The sequence below is a fragment of the Euprymna scolopes genome, chromosome 10 (assembly GCF_053919585.1).
Source record: "Euprymna scolopes isolate OS-2025 chromosome 10, ASM5391958v1, whole genome shotgun sequence".
Lineage (NCBI taxonomy): Eukaryota > Metazoa > Mollusca > Cephalopoda > Sepiida > Sepiolidae > Euprymna > Euprymna scolopes.
Genome location: NC_136491.1, coordinates 19233897 through 19257182, shown reverse-complemented (window position 1 = coordinate 19257182; position 23286 = coordinate 19233897). Strand labels below are relative to the sequence as shown.

Here is a 23286-nt window from a genome sequence, read left to right as displayed (position 1 = left end):
AAGGAGACACCAATTTTTTTAGATGTCAGTACATGCTACAATACCACCAAAAATGTTAAACCTTAAAATCTCTTAAATTACTTTTTTTTTTTCTATCTGAAATAGTCGATTGAATATATTTTTTTTTATAAATAAACAGATTTAAAAGCTAATAAAACTGAGTCCAGTTTTAGTAAATAGCTTTAGATTTTTACATTTTTATTAACTTTTTTTAAAGGTTTGGGTGGCTTAAAAAAATTTTTTTTTTTTTTAAAGTTAAATGTTTACAATTTTATCCTCAAAATATTTGCTTCATAAACTTTTAAAAAAGATGAAACTTTCTTTTGAAGAGCAAAGGCTTAAAAATAAAATAAAGGAGGAGGGCAGAGTTTTGTAAAATTTACCAAAAGTATTTATTTTCTATGGAAATTTATTGGGATTAGGAAAAAAACAAGTTTTTCTTAAGTTCAGTACTTTCAGATTTTTTAACTAAATAAATTTTCTTAAAAAATGTGTGCAACTTTACAATTATTTCACCATGAAAAAAAGTGCCATACATTTTTTTTAAGCCCAAAAGTTAGAATCTTATTTCAATAAATATAGTTTTTAATTTTACATTCTCACGTCTCAGTTGTGTTACTCTACGACAGCAACAAAACAAGTGCATTATTATTTTGACGTTTAAAGCCATCATTTTCAAGGTTTTATTTTAATTTCTACAAACTTATAAGTATTAGCATAGCAACTATAAAAATTGGGCTACTAAAAAATAAGGCACATTTTTAATGGCGAGCTGATTACAAGAGAAATGTGACTTTATCAGGTTGTATTTTGTTACAGCCATTAAAACAAAACAAAAAAAAGCTGGTCCCATTTAGCGAGGCAACAATAAAGTGAGAAGATAAAGACTAGTGATGGGATAAATTTTTTTTTTTTTTTTTTTTTTTTTTTTTTTTACACAAGTCTGATAAAATTACCGATTTTATTCTAAATTCTGATTTTTTATAACTTCTAAATATTTAGCTATACAATTATTTTTTTTTAAAGATTACCATAAAAACCCATGCAATATGTGCAAACATTAAAATGTGGCGGAGTGATCTAGTTTAAAAATTAATGCTTATCATTACTTAAAAAAAAAAAAAAAAAAAAAAAAAAAATTCTGATGCCTCAAAAAGTTCCGATTTTTCCAACTCCTAATTCAGATTAATCTAATCATCCCTACACTAAGAGTCCAAAGAAAAAAATAAACATTTTTTTATCCCCCCCCCCTTCTGTGAGCAAAGTCTTTTAAACAAACCTTTTTTGTGAATTGAGCCTTTTTTTTCTCATTTTTACTGGTCGTTACTCATGGAGAGAAGAGAATTGATAACTGCGTTCTTGTTACCTCGTTGTGCAATGAAAACAGATTGGATCACATCCGTCTCGATGGCAGGAAACATGTCCTTCACAAGTTGAATATCCTCTTCGGTGTAAGTAGAGGTCGGTGGAGGCAGTTGCGGCTGTTGGTAGACTGGCGTACCACCAACTGGGAAAAATAAAGAAAAATTTAAAGTTTTAACATTCAGAGTAGGTTTCTTTGATTTTTCACCCCAAACGAGGCATATCGTCACTTGGACCTAAGGGGTTACTATTTGGGATCATGTCTAACAGTAGCAATACACATGGCCAATAAAACGTTTTGGATAATCACAGATTTCAAGGGGGTTTCTGCTAAAATAGTCATATTTTAAAAACCAAAGCACTTTAAGTCTTCAAAATACCACCGTTTTGTTCAGAAATGAATATACTTTCAAATGAATTAGTAAATAATAACATACATTATATATTTTTAGAGTTTTAAGCAAATAAAGTGATAAAAATGTGAACATCATAAAACGGCATTTTCGGTAAGATTTCAGTATTTTTTAGATTAGGTCCACCTCCACAATTTTCTTTTAAATGACAACTTTTATAGGTTTTCGACTATGCAAAATTTCAATGTGATTTTCGTATTCAGCATAGTCGAAAACCTAGAAAAGTCGTCATTTAAAAGGAAATTGTGAAGGTGGACCTAATCTGAAAATTTACCAAAATTTCTTATATATTTAGTTAGAGCTATTTTGTTATCAACCATACAAATATTTTTAAAAATTTGGTAGCATTAAATTTTAAAATATTTGAACAAGCGAAGATGTGAAATACGATTATTTTGGTTCACATGTATGAACGGTATACCATCGGTACACACTTCTAATTTTCGTCCTTTAAAAAATGTTTTCAGTGAATTATCGAATGGAAACTAATCTACCCGATTATTAAAAAAAATAAAATAAAATAAAAAATAATCAATATTTAAATATTTGTAGGAGGTGCTCAGTTAAAACATAAAAACGGTAGAAAAAGACATGAAATGTTATTAAAAAAAATCAAAATAACATTAATTCTAAATTTTTTAACAATTTGTCAGCTTTAGCAAAAACTTGTTTCTTTTTTATATTTAAATAGGTGGGACAAAAATACTTGATATTTTTCCAAGCATCATGTTTTCTGTTAGAGGGACGTCACTTTTTTAAATAACATTTATTTTTGTCTGTTTGTCATAATTCTTGTAAAGTTTCACAATGGGTATCAAACACCCTCGTAAAAAAAAAAAAAAAAACTCGCTTAATTCTATGTCTAATCCTAGGTATGAGTGGCAAGCCTTCTCCTCCTAAAACCTTTAGCCTTAACAATAACGCTAAGTACAAGTGGCAGAGCTCCCCACTAAACAAACTTCCTCTGTGAGCTCATAAGCATAAAAAAAGCATAAAAAACGTTTAAAGAAAAGTGCACATGATTAATCTCCCATAAAAAAAATAAATTGGTCAACTGTCCTAAAACGCTAGGATCGTCTTGAAATGGTGAATTATTTTACATTTATGTGGAACCAATCGTCACTCTAAATTCTAAAATTGTTTTTGTTTTGTTTCTATCAAGACTTCAGGATGTTCACACAATTTTCCTTAGCCCTATCATTAACCCAAAGTCAGAGTGGCAACCTCCCCACCTTCTCATAATTGCACAAAGACCCTCTTAAAACCATGCATTATCATCTTTTAGAAAAAAAAAAAAAACACCCAGGATTTATCTATCATAGGAAAAGATGTGGGGGGGGGGGGGGGGTAACTGCCCTAAAACGCTCGAATGATTCAAAATGAGAAATCATTTTACATTAAATTCTCAAATAATTTTTGTTTATCTTTTATTGAAGTTTTTCAAGTTGTTCACATGCAATTGTCTATAAAGGTAGAATCATATATTTTGGAGAGGTGGTCAGATGGGGGAGGGATAGCTGAAGGTATTAATCTACAATAATACCACAGAAATATTGCAATATATTCATTTTTCACTAATCCTAGATTAAGATTTCAGTTCTTAGTCATGTGCAAGCGACTCTATAAGTCACGTCGGTTCGTAACACTTTTGTGCTTGGCCTTTTTGGTTAAGATCAAAGGTCTGTTATTAATAGATGCTGTTCTTAGTTTTTTAAGCTTTTCTTGGCCTTTTGTCCAAGATACAAGTGTATGTAGACATTCCATGACTCACTGTGGTTGAAAGCTCATTTTCCAATCTCACACCTGACCCCTCGGTCGAAGCATGGCAGAGACTGAGGGGGGAACAAACATTCTACGCCGAATGCCGGTCCACACATAGAGCGTTGCCGGGCACCAGTGTCCTCAAACAGTCTAGGAACAGGCTTTATCGGGAGCTAGTGGGGCGTAGCAGAAAGGAACCGCTAGTGAAACGGATGGGGATGTCGTTGGAGGAGGTCCGCTCCCAGTGGAGTTGGGTGCCGGGACGGGACTTTCTTACAAATTCGTAATTTTCCCTTACCTGGCGACTTGTCCGGAAAGTAAAGATCAGATGCGATTGGAAGAGGTTGCCTCGAGTGGCCTTTGACAAGAGGTGAGTGCATGACGCTAGCTTGTGCATCCGACGAGGCGCCAAGTTTGAATTCGTGTTACCACCATAGGCATGGCACATGTGGTACTGGGTCCTATGGAGCCCATCCCGCTAGGTTAGACAAATAAAAAGTAAAGAGTCTCTTGACTGGTGGTACAAATGAGATCCTGTCCCCGATTGTTTTTTTTTTTTCTTTTTTTGACACTAGAGAACTTTCCGAGGCTACCCTACCACTACCCCCCCTATCTTTGTTTTATCACCCCCTGGTCAACCCCTACTCGAAGGTCGCCGCCTAATATATTCCCCTTTTTTGTTTTTAACAATCTATTTTACTCCCTACACCTGATATGAATTCTTCCCAATCCTCATTAGGAATCTCCCCGCTTGTTTTTGGTGCCCTGGAAAACAGTAGGCGATCTAACTACTTAGATTAGCTCAGGGAGGGACCTTACTAACAATGCACTAATTTTATTTTTTGTATATTTTTTCTAGATTTCCCACTCCCCAACACAAAGTGTTTTTCTTCCAAATTCAAGAACTTTTTATTTTCCAATGAATTCAACTTTTTTCACACACACACACACACACACACACACACATTTTATTTGAATAAAAAATTTTTTTTTAAAAATGCATACACACACACACACACAGAAATTGTATATATATATATATATATCCTTTTTGCAAAAACGCTGGGGTTTTCATTAGTTAGTTTAGATTCCACAGAGTGAATGAGGTATTGTGGTAAATGTTGCCAGTCAAGAGTAAAGTCACCACAGACTCCAATTTTTACTTTAGTTACAAAGACCCTGCAACACTCCCCTCCCCAGATCTTATAGGGCCTTGTGCCTAAATTTGTTTTGTCTTTTGGAGATTTTACTTTTTTAAATTTTTTAATTGTAATTTTTTCTTTAAACGAAATAAATAAAACATGAAGATCAAAGTGTAGTATCTGTTCTTACTACATGCTGTAGTTATGTTTGTAACTTTGTGATGTAAAGTGGGGGATCACTTTTCTGTATTTAATGTAAAATGATCACCCACTTTACAACCAGTCAGTCTCAAAGCCATTCAAGTCATTCTCCAGATCATTAAAGTTGTTTTTGAAGAATTCCAGTTATTTTTTAAGCATTCAAGTCATTCTTAAGGTCATTCAATTCATCCTTAAGTTCATTAAAGTCGTTCTAAGTCATTTACTTTTTATTTATTTAAATCATTTCAGCCCATTTTTCGGTCATTTTAGTTTATCTTTAAGAATTTCTTGTCAATCCTACATTCACGCATTCGTTCATTACATGAGAGCACGCGACTAATGGCTATCGGCCTTGTTGGCACATAAAATGCATTACAATTAAACTTTAATTTTTCTAACTTCTTTTCTTTTAATGAATACATGGCATTTTTAAGCAATCGCAGCATATTTATGTGCATTTACTGCATATTCTTTGAAAGCCATTCATTTCTGGAGATTTTCAGTAGCATATTCATATTCCTTGCACAAAAATACACTTATATGGTAAATTTCATTGCTTAGTTTTGCATTTTAACAAAAATACAGCATTTTTACTGAAAAAGTAGTATAAAAAATGTGACAAAATGCATATGGTCTTAAAGAGGGGGAAATATCCAAACACACAAGGCATAAAAATAGTCATAACTTCCTTGATTTTAATTAGATTTTAAAAGTTTAAAAAGATTCTTTCTTAGCTTATCAAGCTCTTTCTATATATATACCAATATTGAAATATTTTAAGCCATTTAAATTTTTTCATGTGTATTGCTACTAACAGGGGACTATATGAGCAGCAAGATGTTTGTTTACATTACATTTAAATGTATGCATGTCAACACAGTCAAGGAAGCAGAAAACAAGGAAGGAATTCCAAAGTCTAGCAGTTCTAGAGAAGAAACTAATAGAGCAGAAGGCCTTCCTGCATCTAGAGATCACAACAGTAAAGGGGTGTGATTTTGCTGCTTGTCAGGTTAGTCAGGGGTGTGTATGTCCAGGGGGCATGAGTTCATCAGAACACATTCCATTAAAACACTTGTAAAACAGGGACAGGGATGCAATATTGCAGTGATGGAACAGAGTTTGGAGTTTGGTTGACAGTATGGGACCTATTAGATTTTAGACTCTTCTCTGGATCTTGTCTAAGAGTGAGGGATTAGTGATAGATGCACCAGCTCAGATGTGGCAACAATGCTCCGTGCATGGACAAATTATATTTAAGTCAATGTTTGTGCATTACAGAAATAAATGTTAACATTACAACATTTAAATGAGTTTCAATAAGAGTTAAATTTTCCATATGATCTAAAAATTATCAAAAACTTTCTTTTGATTTCAACTGGATTCGCTACGGCCAATTATCAGTTAGGTTTATAAAATAACTGATATATTAGGACTTAAGGAAATAAATAGATTTTCTTCATTTCATAAAACAAAAGCAAGGTTTTATTTATTATTTAAAAAAGTACTTATGCAAAATACAGACCAATTTTTTTTTTTTTTTTTTTTTTTTAATAACTATTCTGTACTTTCATTTAATTTAATAAAAACATTGTAAACATTGAATTTATCCAAAGGCGTCCCCTCCAGGATACAATTTTTTTTTTTTTTTACATGGAGTTCACCACCTATCAAGGCCCAATGGCCACTCGGGGATAAGGGTTATTGTGTGTACAGTAATCAATGGGATAGTGTAGCAATAGTATTGGAGAATTGATAAGGTGTCATTACTTAAGGGGGCGGTTCATCAGGAATTTGTTTGTGTTGGACTTGAAGACATCCAGGTTGAAGTCGGGAGGGAAACAGGCAAGCAGAACAGAGTTCCACAGACATACAGTTCTAAGAAAGAAGCTTTGTTCATGGAATCTATGTTTTGATTTAGGCACAGATAAGTCGTGAGGAAAATTATTGACGGTGGTTTCAGCTAGTCAGGTGTTTTTTGAAAAAGATTGGCGAGGGGGGACCAGAGAATGGAGCTCAGACGAGCACTTGCCATGGAAATAACGATAAAACAAAGACAGGCTCGCTACGTCTCTTCTGTGGGAGAAAGGTTGCAGGGTAGAGAAAAGGGCATCCCCCACCAAGCCACGAAGTCTATTTTGTACTCTGTCAAGGCAGGATAGGCTGTTTTTAGCAGCTCCTGCCTAGATGTGGCAGCAGTACTCCATCTTTGGACGTACTTGGCTCTTATATAGATAGAGAATTGCATCATTAGTGAGATATCTTCTGGAGCGGTAGAAGGATCCCACCATTTTCCCAGTGACTTTGGCCACAGACTTGATGTATGTGTTCCATTTAAGATCAGGAGTAAAGGTCAAACCCAGAAGCTTATCAAAACATGGGGCCTCCCCTAGACGAGAGCCATCCATTTCAGTTGATGCCAGATGGGGATCAGAGCGTTTATGATGTAGAGATAGGAGCTTGGTCTTAGATGCATTAAAGGTAACCAATATGGTATTTTTATTTTATTTAAAAAAAAACAAACAAAAAAACTCTTAGTTATTAGTTGAAGTCTAACATTGAAATAGATAAAAGTGTTAATGTTTAAGAAAAAAAACAAAAAAATTTTTTAATGAAAATTTTTCTTTTTAATAAGCCCGGTCCATATTCTGTATAAGTAATTTTAAAATAAAATTGCTAATGTTTTTTCTTTTATATAAATAACATTTTTTTAAATATTCAGTTTCATTTCATCTATTAAGTGTGCTAATTTTGGGTTTCGTTTTATTTTCAGTTCATGTTTTTACGTAAAAATATTCTGAACGCTATTTTGTTTCTGTAGTCAAAATGTGCCAACATTACTTAAAGAAAAAAAAAAAAAAAAAAAGGAAATGTTTCTTCATTTAGGATTCGTTTTAAGGAACAAAGATACCAGAAAATCAACAGTAAATACAATATTTAAAAAAAAAAAAGGGGGGGGGGCGATGAAAAACTCACCAATGGGCTGCTGCTGCTGCTGCTGTTGTTGCATCGGTGCATAGAACATTCCTGGACTCACAACTTGGGGAATAACCATGGCGGGTTGTGGACAAACAAAACTGCCCATCGAAAGGTTTTGGATTGGCTGAAGAGAGAAAGAAGAAAAATGCAATAACTGGCTATCATTGAAAATTTAAGTAATTCACAAACTTTCTGGGAATTCTATGGGAATAAGGGTAAAGGCAGTACTCTGGTTAAATTTTATTTAATATGCTAATAAAGATATTTTATGTTACTTATAAATTGATACAAATATATATTATACAAATTAATAAAAATACAGTAGAACCCTGAGATATGGCATTAAAAATCAGTAACAAAATACAGTACAGTATATAATACACATGTATATAATCAAATAACATTATGAATAACACCGTAAGGCGCGGTAAATACCATAACAGGGGGCCAGAAAAACATTGTACTCGACATCATAGCCGGAAAAAAACGTATCCGAGGGCCACTGTATCCTGGGGTTCTACTGTAGTACTTGGATGGAAGCAAGAATACAGGGGGTATTATTTACTCTTGGGCAACATCAGGATTTTGGCTGGGAACAAAGTGTAGTATCTGTTCTGATATCACTTCACCTTTTCTATCCTTGATTGGCAGAGGAGAATGCCCAGAGTGCTCCATTTTGGGGAGCTGGATTTTCCCTACATTAAAAACCGACCTCATGGAGAGGCAGATAAATAGGAACATCAAGACGCTTGGATATCACAAAATAAAACAAAAAAAATTTGCCAACAGTTTGCAAAAAATTTGTCATGGGAAACGAGTTTTTTGTTTATACATTTTCTGATTGATAAGTCAACAAGAACATTCCCATCTTTCACACACACACACACACACACACACATCACAGAAAGAAAGAAAAAATTATTTTCAAAAAGAAATCATTTTTTTTATGTTACAAGAAATAAAAAACAGCTTAAATACAAAGATAAGTAAAAAAAAAAAAAAAAAAAAAAAAAAAAGAGGGGAGGGGTAAAAAAAAGATAAGAAATCGATTTTTTTTTTGGTCGCTTTATGCTTTTAAGTTGATTTAAGTTTGTGTGAATCTAAAAAAAAAAAAAAAAAAAATTATTTTTTAAATTATTCAACAAGAAATTTTGTTTTAAACTATTTAAACTATCTTTGAAATCTAGTGAACAAGGACTTTTTGCCTCCCTACTTCTTTCTCACAGAAGAGACATTGAGAGCCTGTCTCCACTATTGTAATTTTCATGGCAGGTGTTCGACTGAGCTCCAATCTCTGCCCTCCCCACTTGCCTTGCAAAACATGAACAAATATTCATCTAGCTGCAACAACTGTTAATAATTTCCCTTTCTCTATCTGTGCCTAAAAAACCAAACAAAAATTCCATGAGCAAAGTTTCCTTCTTAAAACTCTCCATTTATGGAACACATACCATGGGGCTGCTTCCCAGTTGACTATAACATGATAGTTTTCAAGTCTAATGTAAATAAGTTCTTGTTGAGCTATCCTCTTAAATAATCAAATCCTACCTGTTCCACTCAATCATCACGGTATGGTTTCATACCCAACACAGTCATCCTCGAGTGGCTTTTGAACCTTGAAAAGCAATGAGCCCCTAGTAAATATAAAAGAATACAAAAAAAAAAAAAAAAAAACTCATGTCTGATTTGGTTGCTTTGCAGCCTATCAACTCCTTTTCAGTCACGAAACTAAATTCAGATATTTCAGTAAAATCTGAAACTTCAATTTCTTAAATATATTCAGCTATTTGTAGATGAATTTGTTTTTGTTTTTTTAGACGATAAATTCTATTTATCTGATAGATGGGATCCTGACAGTTTCTACCACTTCTATTATTTTTATAACTTTGTCATTTTTTTTTTTTTGTATACTTTTCTGATAATATCCTTTTTGTATATTTTACATTAATACAACACTTCGAAATACAAATATTGAATAATAAAATGAAAAGCAAAAGGACTGCTTTGTCTCTTCACCAGTTCCGGTAGCAACCACGCAGAAAATTAGGGAAGACATTTGCTGACTATAACCTAAAATTATATGAATGGGGGAGGGGGAGATAAAGAATGAGAGAGAGTGAGAATAATATGTGATACTTTGAAAAGTGAACAGAAATAAAAAAATTTGTCTCAATTTGCAATATTTGTCAACTGAATTAAGATCGTGAGAAATGGTGTTGTACACACACACAAAAAAATCATATGGGTGGGGGAACAAATGTTAGATTTGTCATGGGACGTAAATTTATTTGTGTTTATATATGTGTCTAATTAGTCAACAAGAACATGCTCCTCCCCCACATCCATCACAAAAAACAAAAAAAAAAAAAAAAAAAAAAATTCAACAAAATATTTCTTTTTATGATACAAGAAAGAAAAACTATCTTAAATACAGATATAAGTAAAAACAGAAGGGAGGGAGGTAAATAAAAAGCAAAAATAAAGAAATAAAATCTAATTTTTGTCTTCAATTTTTTTTTTAATAGTTTTATTTACAAAGTTTTTCAGTTAAATTTTGCCTTACACAAAAAAAAACTAACGAAAAAAAAAAACAACTTATATTTAAATATAGGAGAAAGTAAAAAAAAAAAAAACATTGTAAATGAAAAATTCGACCATGACCGAAATGAAATATCAATATCAACATTGATAAAAATAGTTTATATAAAACACGGAAATAACACAATCTAAATTGTTTGAGTCATACAAAAAGGAATGGCTTCTTGAAAGATCATGTCACTGTATACTTATTTGCAGTCACAACTGATGCATTCATTTGATTAAAAAATGATCATCATCATCCTTGGATTCTCATGTCTAGCTCCCAATTTAAATTATTAAGAGCTTGACATGGAAATTGAAAAATTAAGTGCACAAAAAAGGTTATTAAACTAATAAAAACTAACATGCTTTAATTATAAAAATTGGAATCCTCAAGTTTGACTGGAGAAAAGAATGAGGGAAACTTATTAAAAATTGAAAGTATGCTTTTATATTTGTTTTAGATTACTAACTGCCAAGACAGCTTTATGTTAAGTGACAACTGTTACCTGTCTTACCAGAAAGGTGAATACACACACTATTGGAGAAAAAAAAAAAAAAAAAAAAAAAAACAGAACTTGAATACCTTCTAGACATTATCCTCGCGTGTCTAAGGTCTCCCTGTACAAGGATTTATCAGGGCAATCTGGCATGACGATACTTTTCCCTACAAGTAAAACCTGACCAAATATTCAAAATCACAAAGTATTCACAGCCCAAATATAAAATCTCCTCGTTATGGCTAACCCACATAAACTTTTACAAGAAATGGTGCAACTTCTCCAAATGATGCTACCTCAAGTAACAGCACGAAGCTAGATACTCCACTAGACTAGATAAATTCTTGTCCTGGAATCCAGTGAGACCAAGAGACTACAAGAAAGGCATTTTGTATTTTTTTTTTTTTTTTTTATTGATGTTTCACTCTCCAAACAAGGCACAGGGCTACTTAGTCGTGAAGGGCTACTATTTGAGACCAGATTTGTAGGGATACTATTTAGGGAGCTGGGTAGCGAGATGTCTGTTCACATTACAGAGGCCCAGGAGGGAATTCCAAAGTGCAGCAATCCAAGGGAAAAAGCTATTCGAGTAGAAGGTTTTATGGCATCTAGGGATCTCTACAGTGTAGAGGTGGGATTTTGCTGCTTGTCGGGGGTATTGCCGAGGAGGGTACTAGTGCTCATACTATAATACTATAGTGCGTATACTATAAACATTTTAAAATGGTCAATTGGGGAAAGGAAAATTATGTTCTCAACTTCTTTACTAACTCAATGTTTGCAATATAAAGGAGAAGTCTAATGGAATATTCGAATATCTATGTATCTTATATAGAGATCAAGTGTTAGATCCGGGGTGTGGGGGCGGGGCTTGAGTTCTAAGAACTTTGAAGTAAAATGGAGAAAAAAAAAGAATTTCAAAATTGAAACGAGATATTAAAAAAAAAAAAAAAGTTAAAATGCAGTAAATAGTCGATTATAAGATCTAGACATAATAGCTAAAATAAGAAAGAAAAAGAAGTTTACTACTCACGCGAGGAGGAGGAGGAGGTAAATAGACAACATTTGTTGCAGTTTGAGGACTGTTGTTTGTTACAGTCACCATCATGGTGTTGTATGGATAATAATATCTATGCATTTTAAGAAACACTCTGAAAAATATGTTCAATCACCAGGTCTGTGTTTGTATACACACAATGGAACAAAAGAAAATGGGACCAGGCTTGGAAATAAAATTATTACAATGAAATTGTTTTATTTTTACTTTTTCGTCCTCAAACTGATAGCAGTGGAAAACCCAGAAATTAAAAGCCACCTACACAAAGTGATCATGTGACATTTGTTGTCATAGCAATATAAAAAAAAAAAAAATTCTGAAATTTATCAGTTTTTGTTTTCTGCTCAACTTATTGATAAAATAATAATCAGAATATCGGACACTCCTCTACTTGTAAAATTTCCGGACAAAATCTGTAGAAGTTTTACAATTAAAAAAGAAGATTTCATTTTATCATTTTTTTCTATTAAATGTTATTAATTTTAATTAAATAGAACTAAATATGAATTTCCCACACCTGTCAATTACTCTCGCCTCCTGTTTTCCACCAGAACACAATCCCTCTTGTGGAGGGTCACTACTCCAATGTCATCTGCAGGTACGATTGCTTCTGTTCCCTACTCTCTTTCACACAGAAAATATGTTGCTAGTCTCTCTATATCTCTATTGTTAAGTTCATGCTAAATGCTCGACTGAGCTCCAATCCCTGATCTCTTTCACCTGTAAAACATTCACAGCCGGAATTCAGTTACAACCACAACAACGAACTTTCCTTTCTCTCTCTAAGTTAAACAGAACTTTCAGGAATAAAGTTCCTTTCCTAGAATATTCCATCTGTGGAATAAGGTTGTTTTTTTCAACTGACTGTAGCATGGTCATCTTCAAGTCTAATGCAAACAAATACTTGTTGAGCATACTTCATTCTCAACACGATCAACTTTCAGCAATCTCCTAGGATCTATTTAGGAAGAAAATAAAAAGGAGAAATGTTTCAAAGAATCAAATGGAATGATATAATAATTGGAGACAAACTGATAGATACGACATGACAAGTGATCAATCGATTGATCAAATCAGGCATTTCTGATTTCCTGTTAGGTCGAAGGGCCGAAGTGAAAGAATGATTCAGCCACCAGGATTCTATATTAAGGCATTACAAGTTGTCACCCATGGTTTACAAGTGGCCCCATTTTCTGAGGGGGAAGGGATTTTTCCCTCTGTATGTCATTACAGTCAGCGAATTTGTGGCCCTGCTTGACAGGGTAACGACCCATTAATAAACAAAAATATATGCATGGCAGTTTCACATTGTATTTATTTATTTATATATGTAGACGGAAGATAAGCAAGTATTAATTAGATACAGAAGATAAAAATAATATTTGCGAGTCCTTGAGTTTGGTAGTGTGGAGAGTTTTTTTGTTGTTGACCAAATCCTACCACAAGAGAGAATTCATGGAGACAACTAAAATCCCTGACAACTTTTAAAAGTTGCTCCTCCATATGAGTTTGATTGAGAGATTTCTAATTGAAAAATATTTTGTTTTTCTAATTTAGAAAAACAATTTTGAATCGGGAATGAACAGGGTTTTGTAATGAAGTGTCTTTCATAGGAGCTACTATTTACTAAATAGCAAAAAAAAAAAAAAAAAAAAAAGTAACAATGACAAAACTAAATTAAATTATTTAGTTTTGTCATTGTTACTTCTTTTTTTTAATGCTTTTGCATTTAATTAAATGCAAACATTTTAGATATGTTCAAAGGTTTTGTATATTGGTCAATTATGATTCATTTTGAAATAACATTTTCATTGCTAAAAGACCAGGATTCCAAGAGTTAGAATCAAGACTCATTGGCAGTTAGGAGTGGGATTTTTTTTATTTCCAAAATCTGAATATTGAAATAAGAAGCAGTAGCTGTTCATGCATGGAACTGTGGATCTGCAGCACCCCAAAGTTATTTTTGATCAATATTATCAATAAAATAATATGTCTGCTATTTTTATTTATTTATTTTCATTCTTTCTTTTCATGCGTATATTATAAAATCAGTAACCATTCTCAACTTAGGCAAAAAATTTTAAAACTTGCTTGGAGTTGTAATATTTACAGTTTAACCTATTAAACATATTTTATTTTATTCAACGGAACTCACACCCTTGATGTTAATCTCACGTAGCTAATGCACCATACCCAAAATTTCAAAATACAACCGCTGAAAGACAATGCACAGATCTTTACTACTGGCTTTTCTTTCTCCAACTTTACAACATAGAAAGAAGAAAAAAAAAAAAAAATACTGAGGATGGAGTTTGACTCCAAAATATATTTAAAGTATAAATTTCAAACAAATAAAATATTTGTTCATTTTCATAATATTGCATTGTAATTTGGCTTTAAAGCGCACTTGATGCATATTTTATTTTATTCAAATTGAATAATGAAACTCACACCCCTGAAGTTAAACCTAGTTGGTTGAATGCTCTTGGCACATGCATGGTTTAGAGTAATCCACAAATGGTGATGGAGAGCTGTCATAACTTGCAACGCATCTGACACTCATGAAATGCAGGGTTGGTTTCCTTTGGACTCTTCGTATCTGGTGCTAAATATTTTGCTAAAAATGTCCACTGAGAAAATCAAGACGAAAACTGGGAGTTTTTTGTTAGATTTAGTTTTTGATTACCATTAAATGATATTAATTAACAAAAAAACACTAAGCTTAACCACAAGCGTACAAATGTAAAGGCCTTTCCTTTAGAAAAATCCATTTAAAAACGTTTAATATTTATTAAAAAAAAAAAAAAAATATAGTTTAATTTACAAATCTTTTTTTTTTTATATTATTAAAAATGTGTAGATAAAAAAATGTGCTTGTAAGTGAAACGTCTTATTTTTTTTTTTAAGTACACACACTTAACTTTGCTATTCAATGTGTTAGCAGACAGAAACGGATATGTAAAACTTTAATTAAAAGAATTCTTTAAAATTTGGTAAACTTTACAGAATAAACAAGTTTACAATTTTTCTTGTAAACTTGAAACGTTTACAATTTTTTTTCTGTAAGGAAAAATTTAAAAAAACGAAACAAAAAAAAACACTTATATCAAAAAATAAACTTCAGCATTTGTCTCCCACAAGACAATGTTAGAAAAAAATTCTAAAAAAGCCGTCAAATATAGCTCTATATATGCGGGGTAATTATGTACACGGAGCGTTTCAAAAGTAAGCCTCTTATTCTTTTCTTTTTAACTGAAAAAGAAGAGCTACAAAGACGGGAGTGGTACTATAAAAACGAGCAAGCTTTTGTGCCCCAGAATTTATTTTTTTTCTACATTGTCACCACCATTCTCAATTCACGTTTGATTTTTGTTTTATTAAATAAGTTTTATTTACAAAAAGATTTTTAATTAAAAATATGCATATAATAAAAAATACTTGTAGTTAAAACTGTTTTAATAATTATGCACTTTTTAAACCTTGCATTAAATTTGTAAGATGGAGACAGATAATATGCAAACATTAAAAAAAAAAAAAAAAAAAAAAAAAAACGAAAATCCTTCTCTATTGAGGCAATTTTAATTTTCGTCCGAATCCAGACAGTCCCTTTTTTGGGAAACCACATCAAAATCCAATTTTATTTTGCTTGTAAATAAGCATCTAGTACAACACCCCATTTTCTTAATAAATCTTTCACTACATTAAAAATCGTAGCGTGTCGAACTTTGACCTCATGGGAAAGCCTGTAAATAGCAAAGTGTTTTTGTTTTTTGTTTTTTATATAAAAAAAAGTTGTAAAAAGATTTGTAAATAAAATTATCTTTAAATGTTTTTCATTTGCAGTACAAAAATGTAAGCTTTTCTATATTTTATTTACAAGCACATTTTGTTATAAAATTTCTGAGGTCTACATATTGAGATAAAAGATGAAATTATTTGAAATTCAGGTTCTTATCTCTACAATTATATAAATGCAACTTTGTGTGTGTGTGTGTGTGTTCGTTCGTTCGTTCGTTTGTTATAGACTCCAAAACGGCTCGACCGATTTTTTTTTAACACAAAGGTACTTGGTGTGCCTGGCAATGTTTTAAGCTAGGTTTTGGCATCAAAATGTTTCCAACAAGTATCGCCAACTGATATTCACTATGCATTGTACAAATGAAAATGACCGGCCATTTTTCTCTTTAGAGCGATAGAGAGAACCAATTTTACAGGATCAGAAAGAACAATGGATCTAATGCACAAACTTCAAGATTGGATGAGAAAGAAAGGCCAAAAAGTTTCAGAGTCTATTTTTCTTCAAGAGCAGAGCCATCCATAAGAATCTTGGGAAGAAATGTGACATGGCTACTATTAAAAGATACAAGCCCAGTCTTAGCAGGATTAAATGAAACAAGCCCTTTCGTACCCTGATCCACAACTGTACCCAAGTCAACTTCTAGATTAGCTGCTTATTTCAACTGATCCGAGGGAGGTGGGCGAGAAGGAACACAGAATAGAGAGATATCAACAGTGTAAATGATAAATTTTTTTAACAAAATTCTCTAAAAGATCATCGGCATCGAGAAGAAACAGAGTTGGGCCTAGAATACTAGGATAGAGTCCTGAGAAACACCAGCATTTTAACCTGACATCACTCTTCAAAGGCAAAGATGAACATCGCCAAGAAAGCACTAGCCAGACATTTTAAGAGCCTTTGTGTTAAGAGTGAACAGAAACTATATAATATAGAGTGGGAGGGGGAGGGGTTCAACTCTATCATATCTACACACCCACACATGTTAAACGAAAGTATGTATCCTTTTTATTAACTCACATATCTACAACAGTAATAACACCTAAAAAAATAACAAATAGTAACACCTTAACTGCAAATTCGCTACAAATTTTATTAACATTAATGTATTTTTGTATAAACTAAATCTGTACTAAAAAAAAAAAATTACAGTTGTTGCAACCAGAGAGACATGTTCAACATTATAATTAAGAGTTACGCTTGCGCATACAAAAAAAATGGCCACCACTTATAACATAAATAATTACATTGCTTAACATCTGGAAAACGACTTGCTTACAGCAAATCTTAATGCAGTATTCATTTTTCAGCATACCCGAATATCTATAAAAGTCGTCATTTTATAAAAGTGATTGTTAGGGTGGAAAGTAAAAATTTACCAAAAAACAAAAATTGTCACTAGATGGTCAGAAATGGGTGCTTATTTTATGTTAAATTTATGTTTTTGAAAAAGTAATTTCTTTATATCATGAAAACTATTTCTCTACACCACTTTTAGATGTTATATTCGTTTTCAGCACTCCCAGAAAACCTATAAAAGTAGTTTTTTTGGAAGGGGGGGGGAAAGAATCTAGACATTGACAGAATTTTTTTTTATATATTTGTTTGAAAAAAAAAAAAAAAAAAAATTCATTAAAAAGGATTTGTATTTGAAAAAAAAATTTTTCAGATAAAAAAAATCATAATTAAAAACAATTGTAATTTTCTTCTTTTTTTTTTTACATGCTTGAAATCAATTTGAAATGATTGAAATCAATGTGATGAGTCAGAAGGTGTGACAACAAAAAAACATCTTTATTATTGATGCAATCGTCATTTCAGTGATGATACAGATAATCTGCAGCTATTAGGTTGGTACAAAGATGTTTTTTGATTTATATATATCTGATAAACACGACATTTTTGCACGAACCTAATATTTAGATAAAATGATGAAAATTACCTCTTCAGATTAATGTTAAAAAATTCATTTTTAAAAATTGTATAAACAATAAAAATGAAACCATGGAAAAAGATTATAGAATGAAAACATTCAGCCCATACTATCATGGATTTTTATTTAACGGAAAAAAATAACGGACTTATAAAGAAATAACATTGACACAGAACTTGAAGTAAAGGAAATAGAACCACTTAAAAGGGATGTTTTGCCCTGAAATATCATACATCTAATTGCACACATACAACTCTAGTGAGCGGGAAAAAAAAGGACAAGATTTTGAATATATATATATATAAAATCTTTAAAAAATAATTTTAGAAATTCATTTTATTTTCTTTATTTCTAACTTTGCATTTTTTCGCATTACTAATGTCCATCTAAATTGTCTCCAGATTTAGTAAATAATACTTAAAAAAAACTACATTATAATTTTTGTTCAGTTGAGAAAATTACCACCTATATTAGAAGGGAATTCACATTTAACAGTTAAATTCTCAGGGTCATTTCATAGAAGTGCAAGGAAAACATAGAAGTAATAAGGATGTCGATGATGAGAGAAAGAGGGATAAATAAAGAGGCAAGTGAAGAAGAATTCATTTGGAAGTTAATTTGAAAAACCTGGCCATGGTCATCATGTAAATAAGATATTAAGCTGAATATGACAACAAAAGTCAGTCGAAAAATGAAAAACAAAGAATAAAATTGCAAAACTCAGCTAACGCTATAAAAAAAAAAAGAAAAAAAAAATTTTAAGTAAAAATAATGAATTTTTTTTTTTTTTTTCAACATTTGATAGTTTCTTTAGGAACATACTAAAATTATTTTATTCAAGTTTTCATTCAAATTTTCCAAACAAAAATATAGGATTTTTTTTTTTTTTTTTTTTTTTAATTAAATGTCATGTTTCATTCTGAAAATATAAATTATTCATAAAAAATAATCAAAATCTTAAACTGAAAAATCAAATGAGATGTTATATAAAAATCCGATCAATATTTTTTTTATGACAGTTCAAAAAAATAATATATTTTATATTTATTTCCTAGAAGTTAATTAGAAACTTATTTGCAAGATGTAATTCTTTACTAGCTCTGTATTTATTAGTTAACACGTATAATCTGGGGTTTTTTGTTGTTTTTTTTACAAAGGAATCATCACTTATCAAGGCCCAGAGGCCACTTGAGGATAAGAGTTAACGAGTGTACAGTAGTCAAAGCGATAATATAGTAATCATTAGCAGCTTAAATTTCATAAATTGGATTACTTTAGGGGAACGGCTCATCAAGAACTTGTTTACGTTAGACTTGAAGACGACCATATTGTAGTCAGTTGGAAAGCATACAAACGGAAGAGAATTCCACAGGCGTGCAGTTCTAAGAAAAAAACCTTGTTCATGGAATCTACATTTAGGTTTAGGCACAGATAAAGAGTGGAGGAAATTGATAGTGTTTTCATCTAGACGAGTGTGTCTCATGAACGTTTGAAGAGGGGGGGGACATAGATTGGAGCTCAGACGAGCATTGCCATAAAATAATGATAAAGAAGAGAAAATATCTTCTGTGAGAAAGAGGTTGCAGGGAAAAGAAAAGGGCATCCCCTCACTAGGCTACAATAATGCAATTGGTTACTGTCTAATGAAGTATTCACCCAAGATGGTTTGAGCTGGCTTCTTCCAAAAGGAGCAAGTTTCTTGGGAATATTAAATTTACAAGCAATCTTCAGTGTCATGCATATCAGGGGAGATGACAAGGTTATATTTTGCAGGTATTACCATCCTCCCACATTGAGTGCTCAGTATTCCTAATCTCATACTGGCCAGGCTTAACTTTGGTGATCTAATAAGAACCGAAACACCTTGCTGCTTCTGTTCTCATTGCAGAGCTTCTCAAAGACATGATTCCATGTGATTTTGCACAAATCATATGCAAAGAAATGCACTTTCTCTTTTATCGGATAACTTTTTTGTACAGAGATCATCTGTATTTGGTTGATTATTTATATCAAAGAAAAGCAGTGGAATCCAACCTAACCTCCGCACGAGATAAATTGTCACATGGACAGGGTTGAACCATACTACATAGGCATTACCACTTATCAAGGCCCAGAGGCCACTCGAGGATATGGGTTAAAGAGTGTACAGTAGTCAATTGAACAACATAGTAATCGTTAGTAATGCAAATTCAGTAAATTTGTTAACTGTTAATTTCTTAAAGTGGAATGGCTCATCAAGAACTTGTTTACATTGGACTTGAAGACTTCACTTCCAGTCAGCTGGAAAGAAAGCAAATGGAAGACTGTTCCACAGGCGTGCAGTTCTAAGAAAGAAACTTTGTCCAGGTTTAGGCAAAGATAAAGAGTGGAGGAAATTATTGATAAGGTTTTCAGCTAGACGATGGTTTTTCGTGAAAGTTTGGCAAGAAGGGAACCATAGATTGGAGCTCAGATGAGCACTTGCCATGAAAATAACGATAAAGCAGAGACAGGCTCGCAACGTCTCTTCTGTGAGAAAAAGGCTGCAGGAAAGAGAAAAGGGCATCTCCTATGAGGCTACAAAGTCTATTTTGAACTATCAAAGCAGGCTAAGTCCTTTCTAGCAGCTCCTGCCCAGATGTGACAGCAATACTCCATCCTTGGACGTACATATAAAGATAAAGAATAACATCAGCAGTGAGATATCTACTGGATTGATAGAAGGATCCTACCATTTTTCCAGCGATCTTGGCAACAGATTTGATGCAGGTTTTCCATTTTAGGTCAGGAATAAAGGTTAAGCCCAGAAGCTTGTCAAAACATGAAGCCTCCCTAAGACGAGAGTCATTCATTTCAATTGATGCCAGATGGGGATCAGAGCATTGACGATGTAAAGATAGAAGCTTGGTTTTAGATGCATTAAAAGTAACCAGACACCTCTTTCCTCATTGTACCACATGCTCAAGATCAGAGGAGAGAGAGAATCAGAGAGAACTTGGTCGTTTACGATCTTTGATGTGCTACCATAGATGGGAGCATCATCAGATGTTAAGTTACTCTAAATCTAAAAATAATGTAAGGATGTGATTTGGTTGTTTGAAAACGAGCATTCTACATCACAATTCTAGAATATGTCTGTAACTATCCAATTTATATACTAGACCACACTGTCAGTTAAAAACCACATTAAAAATACCAAAACGAAAGACATCTTCCCATAATAATGTTTTGCTAAAGCTGACACGATTTAAAAATGCCAAAGCATACATTTCTGTTACTCCATAATAAAACATGTCAACCTATAAGAAAGATCAACTGATGTTAAGAAACTTGACCCAGTTCTGTACAACACCTGTCGTTTAATCATTGCCTGCTTAAGATCCACCAGAATCAACCTATATCTCCTTGGCCAAGACTTCTCCTGCTGATGCAAGGTCAAAGGTCGCTAACAAAGTAAAAAGGCGATCTATACTATGTACTCTTCAGAATAAACTATAGAACAAGACTCATATCGGTGTTTTAGAAAACAAACCGAGCATGCGGGAAACACCCTCCACGAGTGAAAAATTTATTTTCACCATGACTAATGCTTGTGCAAAATTTTTTAAAAATCCAAGGCGTAGTTATTGAGAAAAATGCAAACAAATGAACGGGAGTGAATTATTAGGTCCAATCCCTCCTTTGTTGGGAGACCAACAAATAAGCCATTTTATGAATTACTGGGTTTGTTTTACAATACACATTGGTACGAAAACAATGGTTAAAAAAAAAAAGTTATCAAAGGCAAGATAATTTACTCTACTACCTATCTGGAAAAGTTTTTAGTGGTTTTACTCACTTTAAAACGTTTATTTGGTTTGAAAAACAAATAGTGCCGAGCATCAGGTGAGAAGAAGAACAATGGTTGTGAATTAACATCTAAATATTTCAAGTTTTGATAATCTTCTATAAATATAAAAGCGAAAATGTATGTATGTATGTACGCTTTTCCTCGATGTCCACAAAAGGCTTCTTTCAGAGAAGCACTCGCTCGCTTCACAACTTCTTAAAACTTTTTATATCATCTATAAATTGTAATATCTCGCAGTTAACCACGGAGCTCGCCTGTCTATTTAATTTTATTGACTTTCAAACGTCAATTATTCCACATTTCCCCCGCATCGGCACGCGTTACATTCGGTTTTCGGTATAAACAAAAAGCGAAACTCGACTCTTATCACAGGCCCAGAGCCAGTGGTCTCTAGAGAGCTAAGTAACATTTGGTCAATGTCGACTTCGTCATATCAGACGGTAGCTTTCATTTCGAGACGAGACGGGAGCGGGTTTTTAAAAACAAATCGATTTATTGACCTCATTAAAAACTGTCCCGCACAAAATGCTAACTGCTGAATAGCTATCGCCGTCACGTCAATCAAAAACGCGCACCTGTTCTTTTTTTCACATTTTACTATTTTCCAACTACGCGTCATCAAGGCGTTTTTTTTCACGGGCACCTGTTTTTTTTTCACACACACCTACAAACACCCGGGCAACGCTGGGTACCCCTCGCTAGTGACTTAATAAAAACAAAATAGTTTAAAAAAGCCACCCAATAAATGTTACTGCAACATTTATTGGGTGCGTTTCTAACACTATTTTGTTTATTTTTATCTTCAAGTCATAATCGAACTTTATATTTGTGTGTCAATTCGCAGCTACTGTTCTTGTTCTCACCTAATGCTTGACACTATCTGTTTTTTTTTGTTTGTTTTCTTTGTTTGTTTTTTTAGACCAAATAAACGTTTTAAAGTGAATAAAACCACAAAAAAAACTTTCAGATAGAGTAACTTATCTTGCCTTTGATAACATTTGTAATATAGTTTGTTTTTGGACCACTTTTTCTTACCAATGTATATTGTAACACAAACCCAAATTACTTTGTCAATTTCTATTTTTTTAATTTTTTTCCACAAAACAGTCACGACTTATCAAGGCCCGGAGGCCACTCGAGGATAACGGTTAATGAGTGTACATTAGTCAATGGGACAATATCATAACCATTAGTAGTGGAAATTTGGTAAATTGGATGGCTAATCAAGAACTTGTTTATGTTGGACTTGAAGACGATCATATTGTAGTCAGTTGGAAAGCAGGCAAACGGAAGAAGAGAATTCCACAGGCGTGCAGTTCTAAGAAAGAAGCTTGGTTCATGGAATCCACGTTTAGGTTTAGGCACAGATAAAGAGTGGGGGAAATTATTGATAGTGGTTTCAGCTGGGCGAGTGTTTTTCGTGAAAGTTTGGCAAAGGGTGGGGATCATAGATTGGAGCTCAGTTGAGCACTTACCATGAAAATAATGATAGAGCAGAGACATGCTCGCAACATCTTTTCTGTGGGAAAGAGGTTGCAGAGAAGAGAAAAGGGCATTCCCTACTAGGCTATGAAGTCTATTTAGAACTGTCAAAGGCAAGATAAGTTGCTTTCTAGCAGCTCCTGCCCAGATCTGGCAGCAGTATTCCATCCTAGGACATACTTGGCTCTTCTCTATTTCTCGTGTACTATTAAAACAATGTTACGTACATTCCTGGGTTACGACCAGGTAGGAAT

At 32.9% G+C, this 23286-nt stretch overlaps 1 protein-coding gene across 1 annotated transcript in view; it reads right to left on the bottom strand.

The window, feature by feature from the left end:
• Positions 1-1243: 1243 nt before the first annotated feature.
• The window catches only part of LOC145285835 (toll-interacting protein-like), an 81607-nt gene continuing 59564 nt past the window's right edge, over positions 1244-23286 (bottom strand). The window contains exons 6-7 of the mRNA XM_080134271.1: positions 7853-7979; positions 1244-1507 (exon numbers count right to left, since the gene is read on the bottom strand). Coding sequence (XP_079990397.1) covers positions 1314-1507; positions 7853-7979 — 321 coding nt within the window. The 3' untranslated portion in view covers positions 1244-1313. The remainder of the gene's footprint in view (positions 1508-7852; positions 7980-23286) is intronic.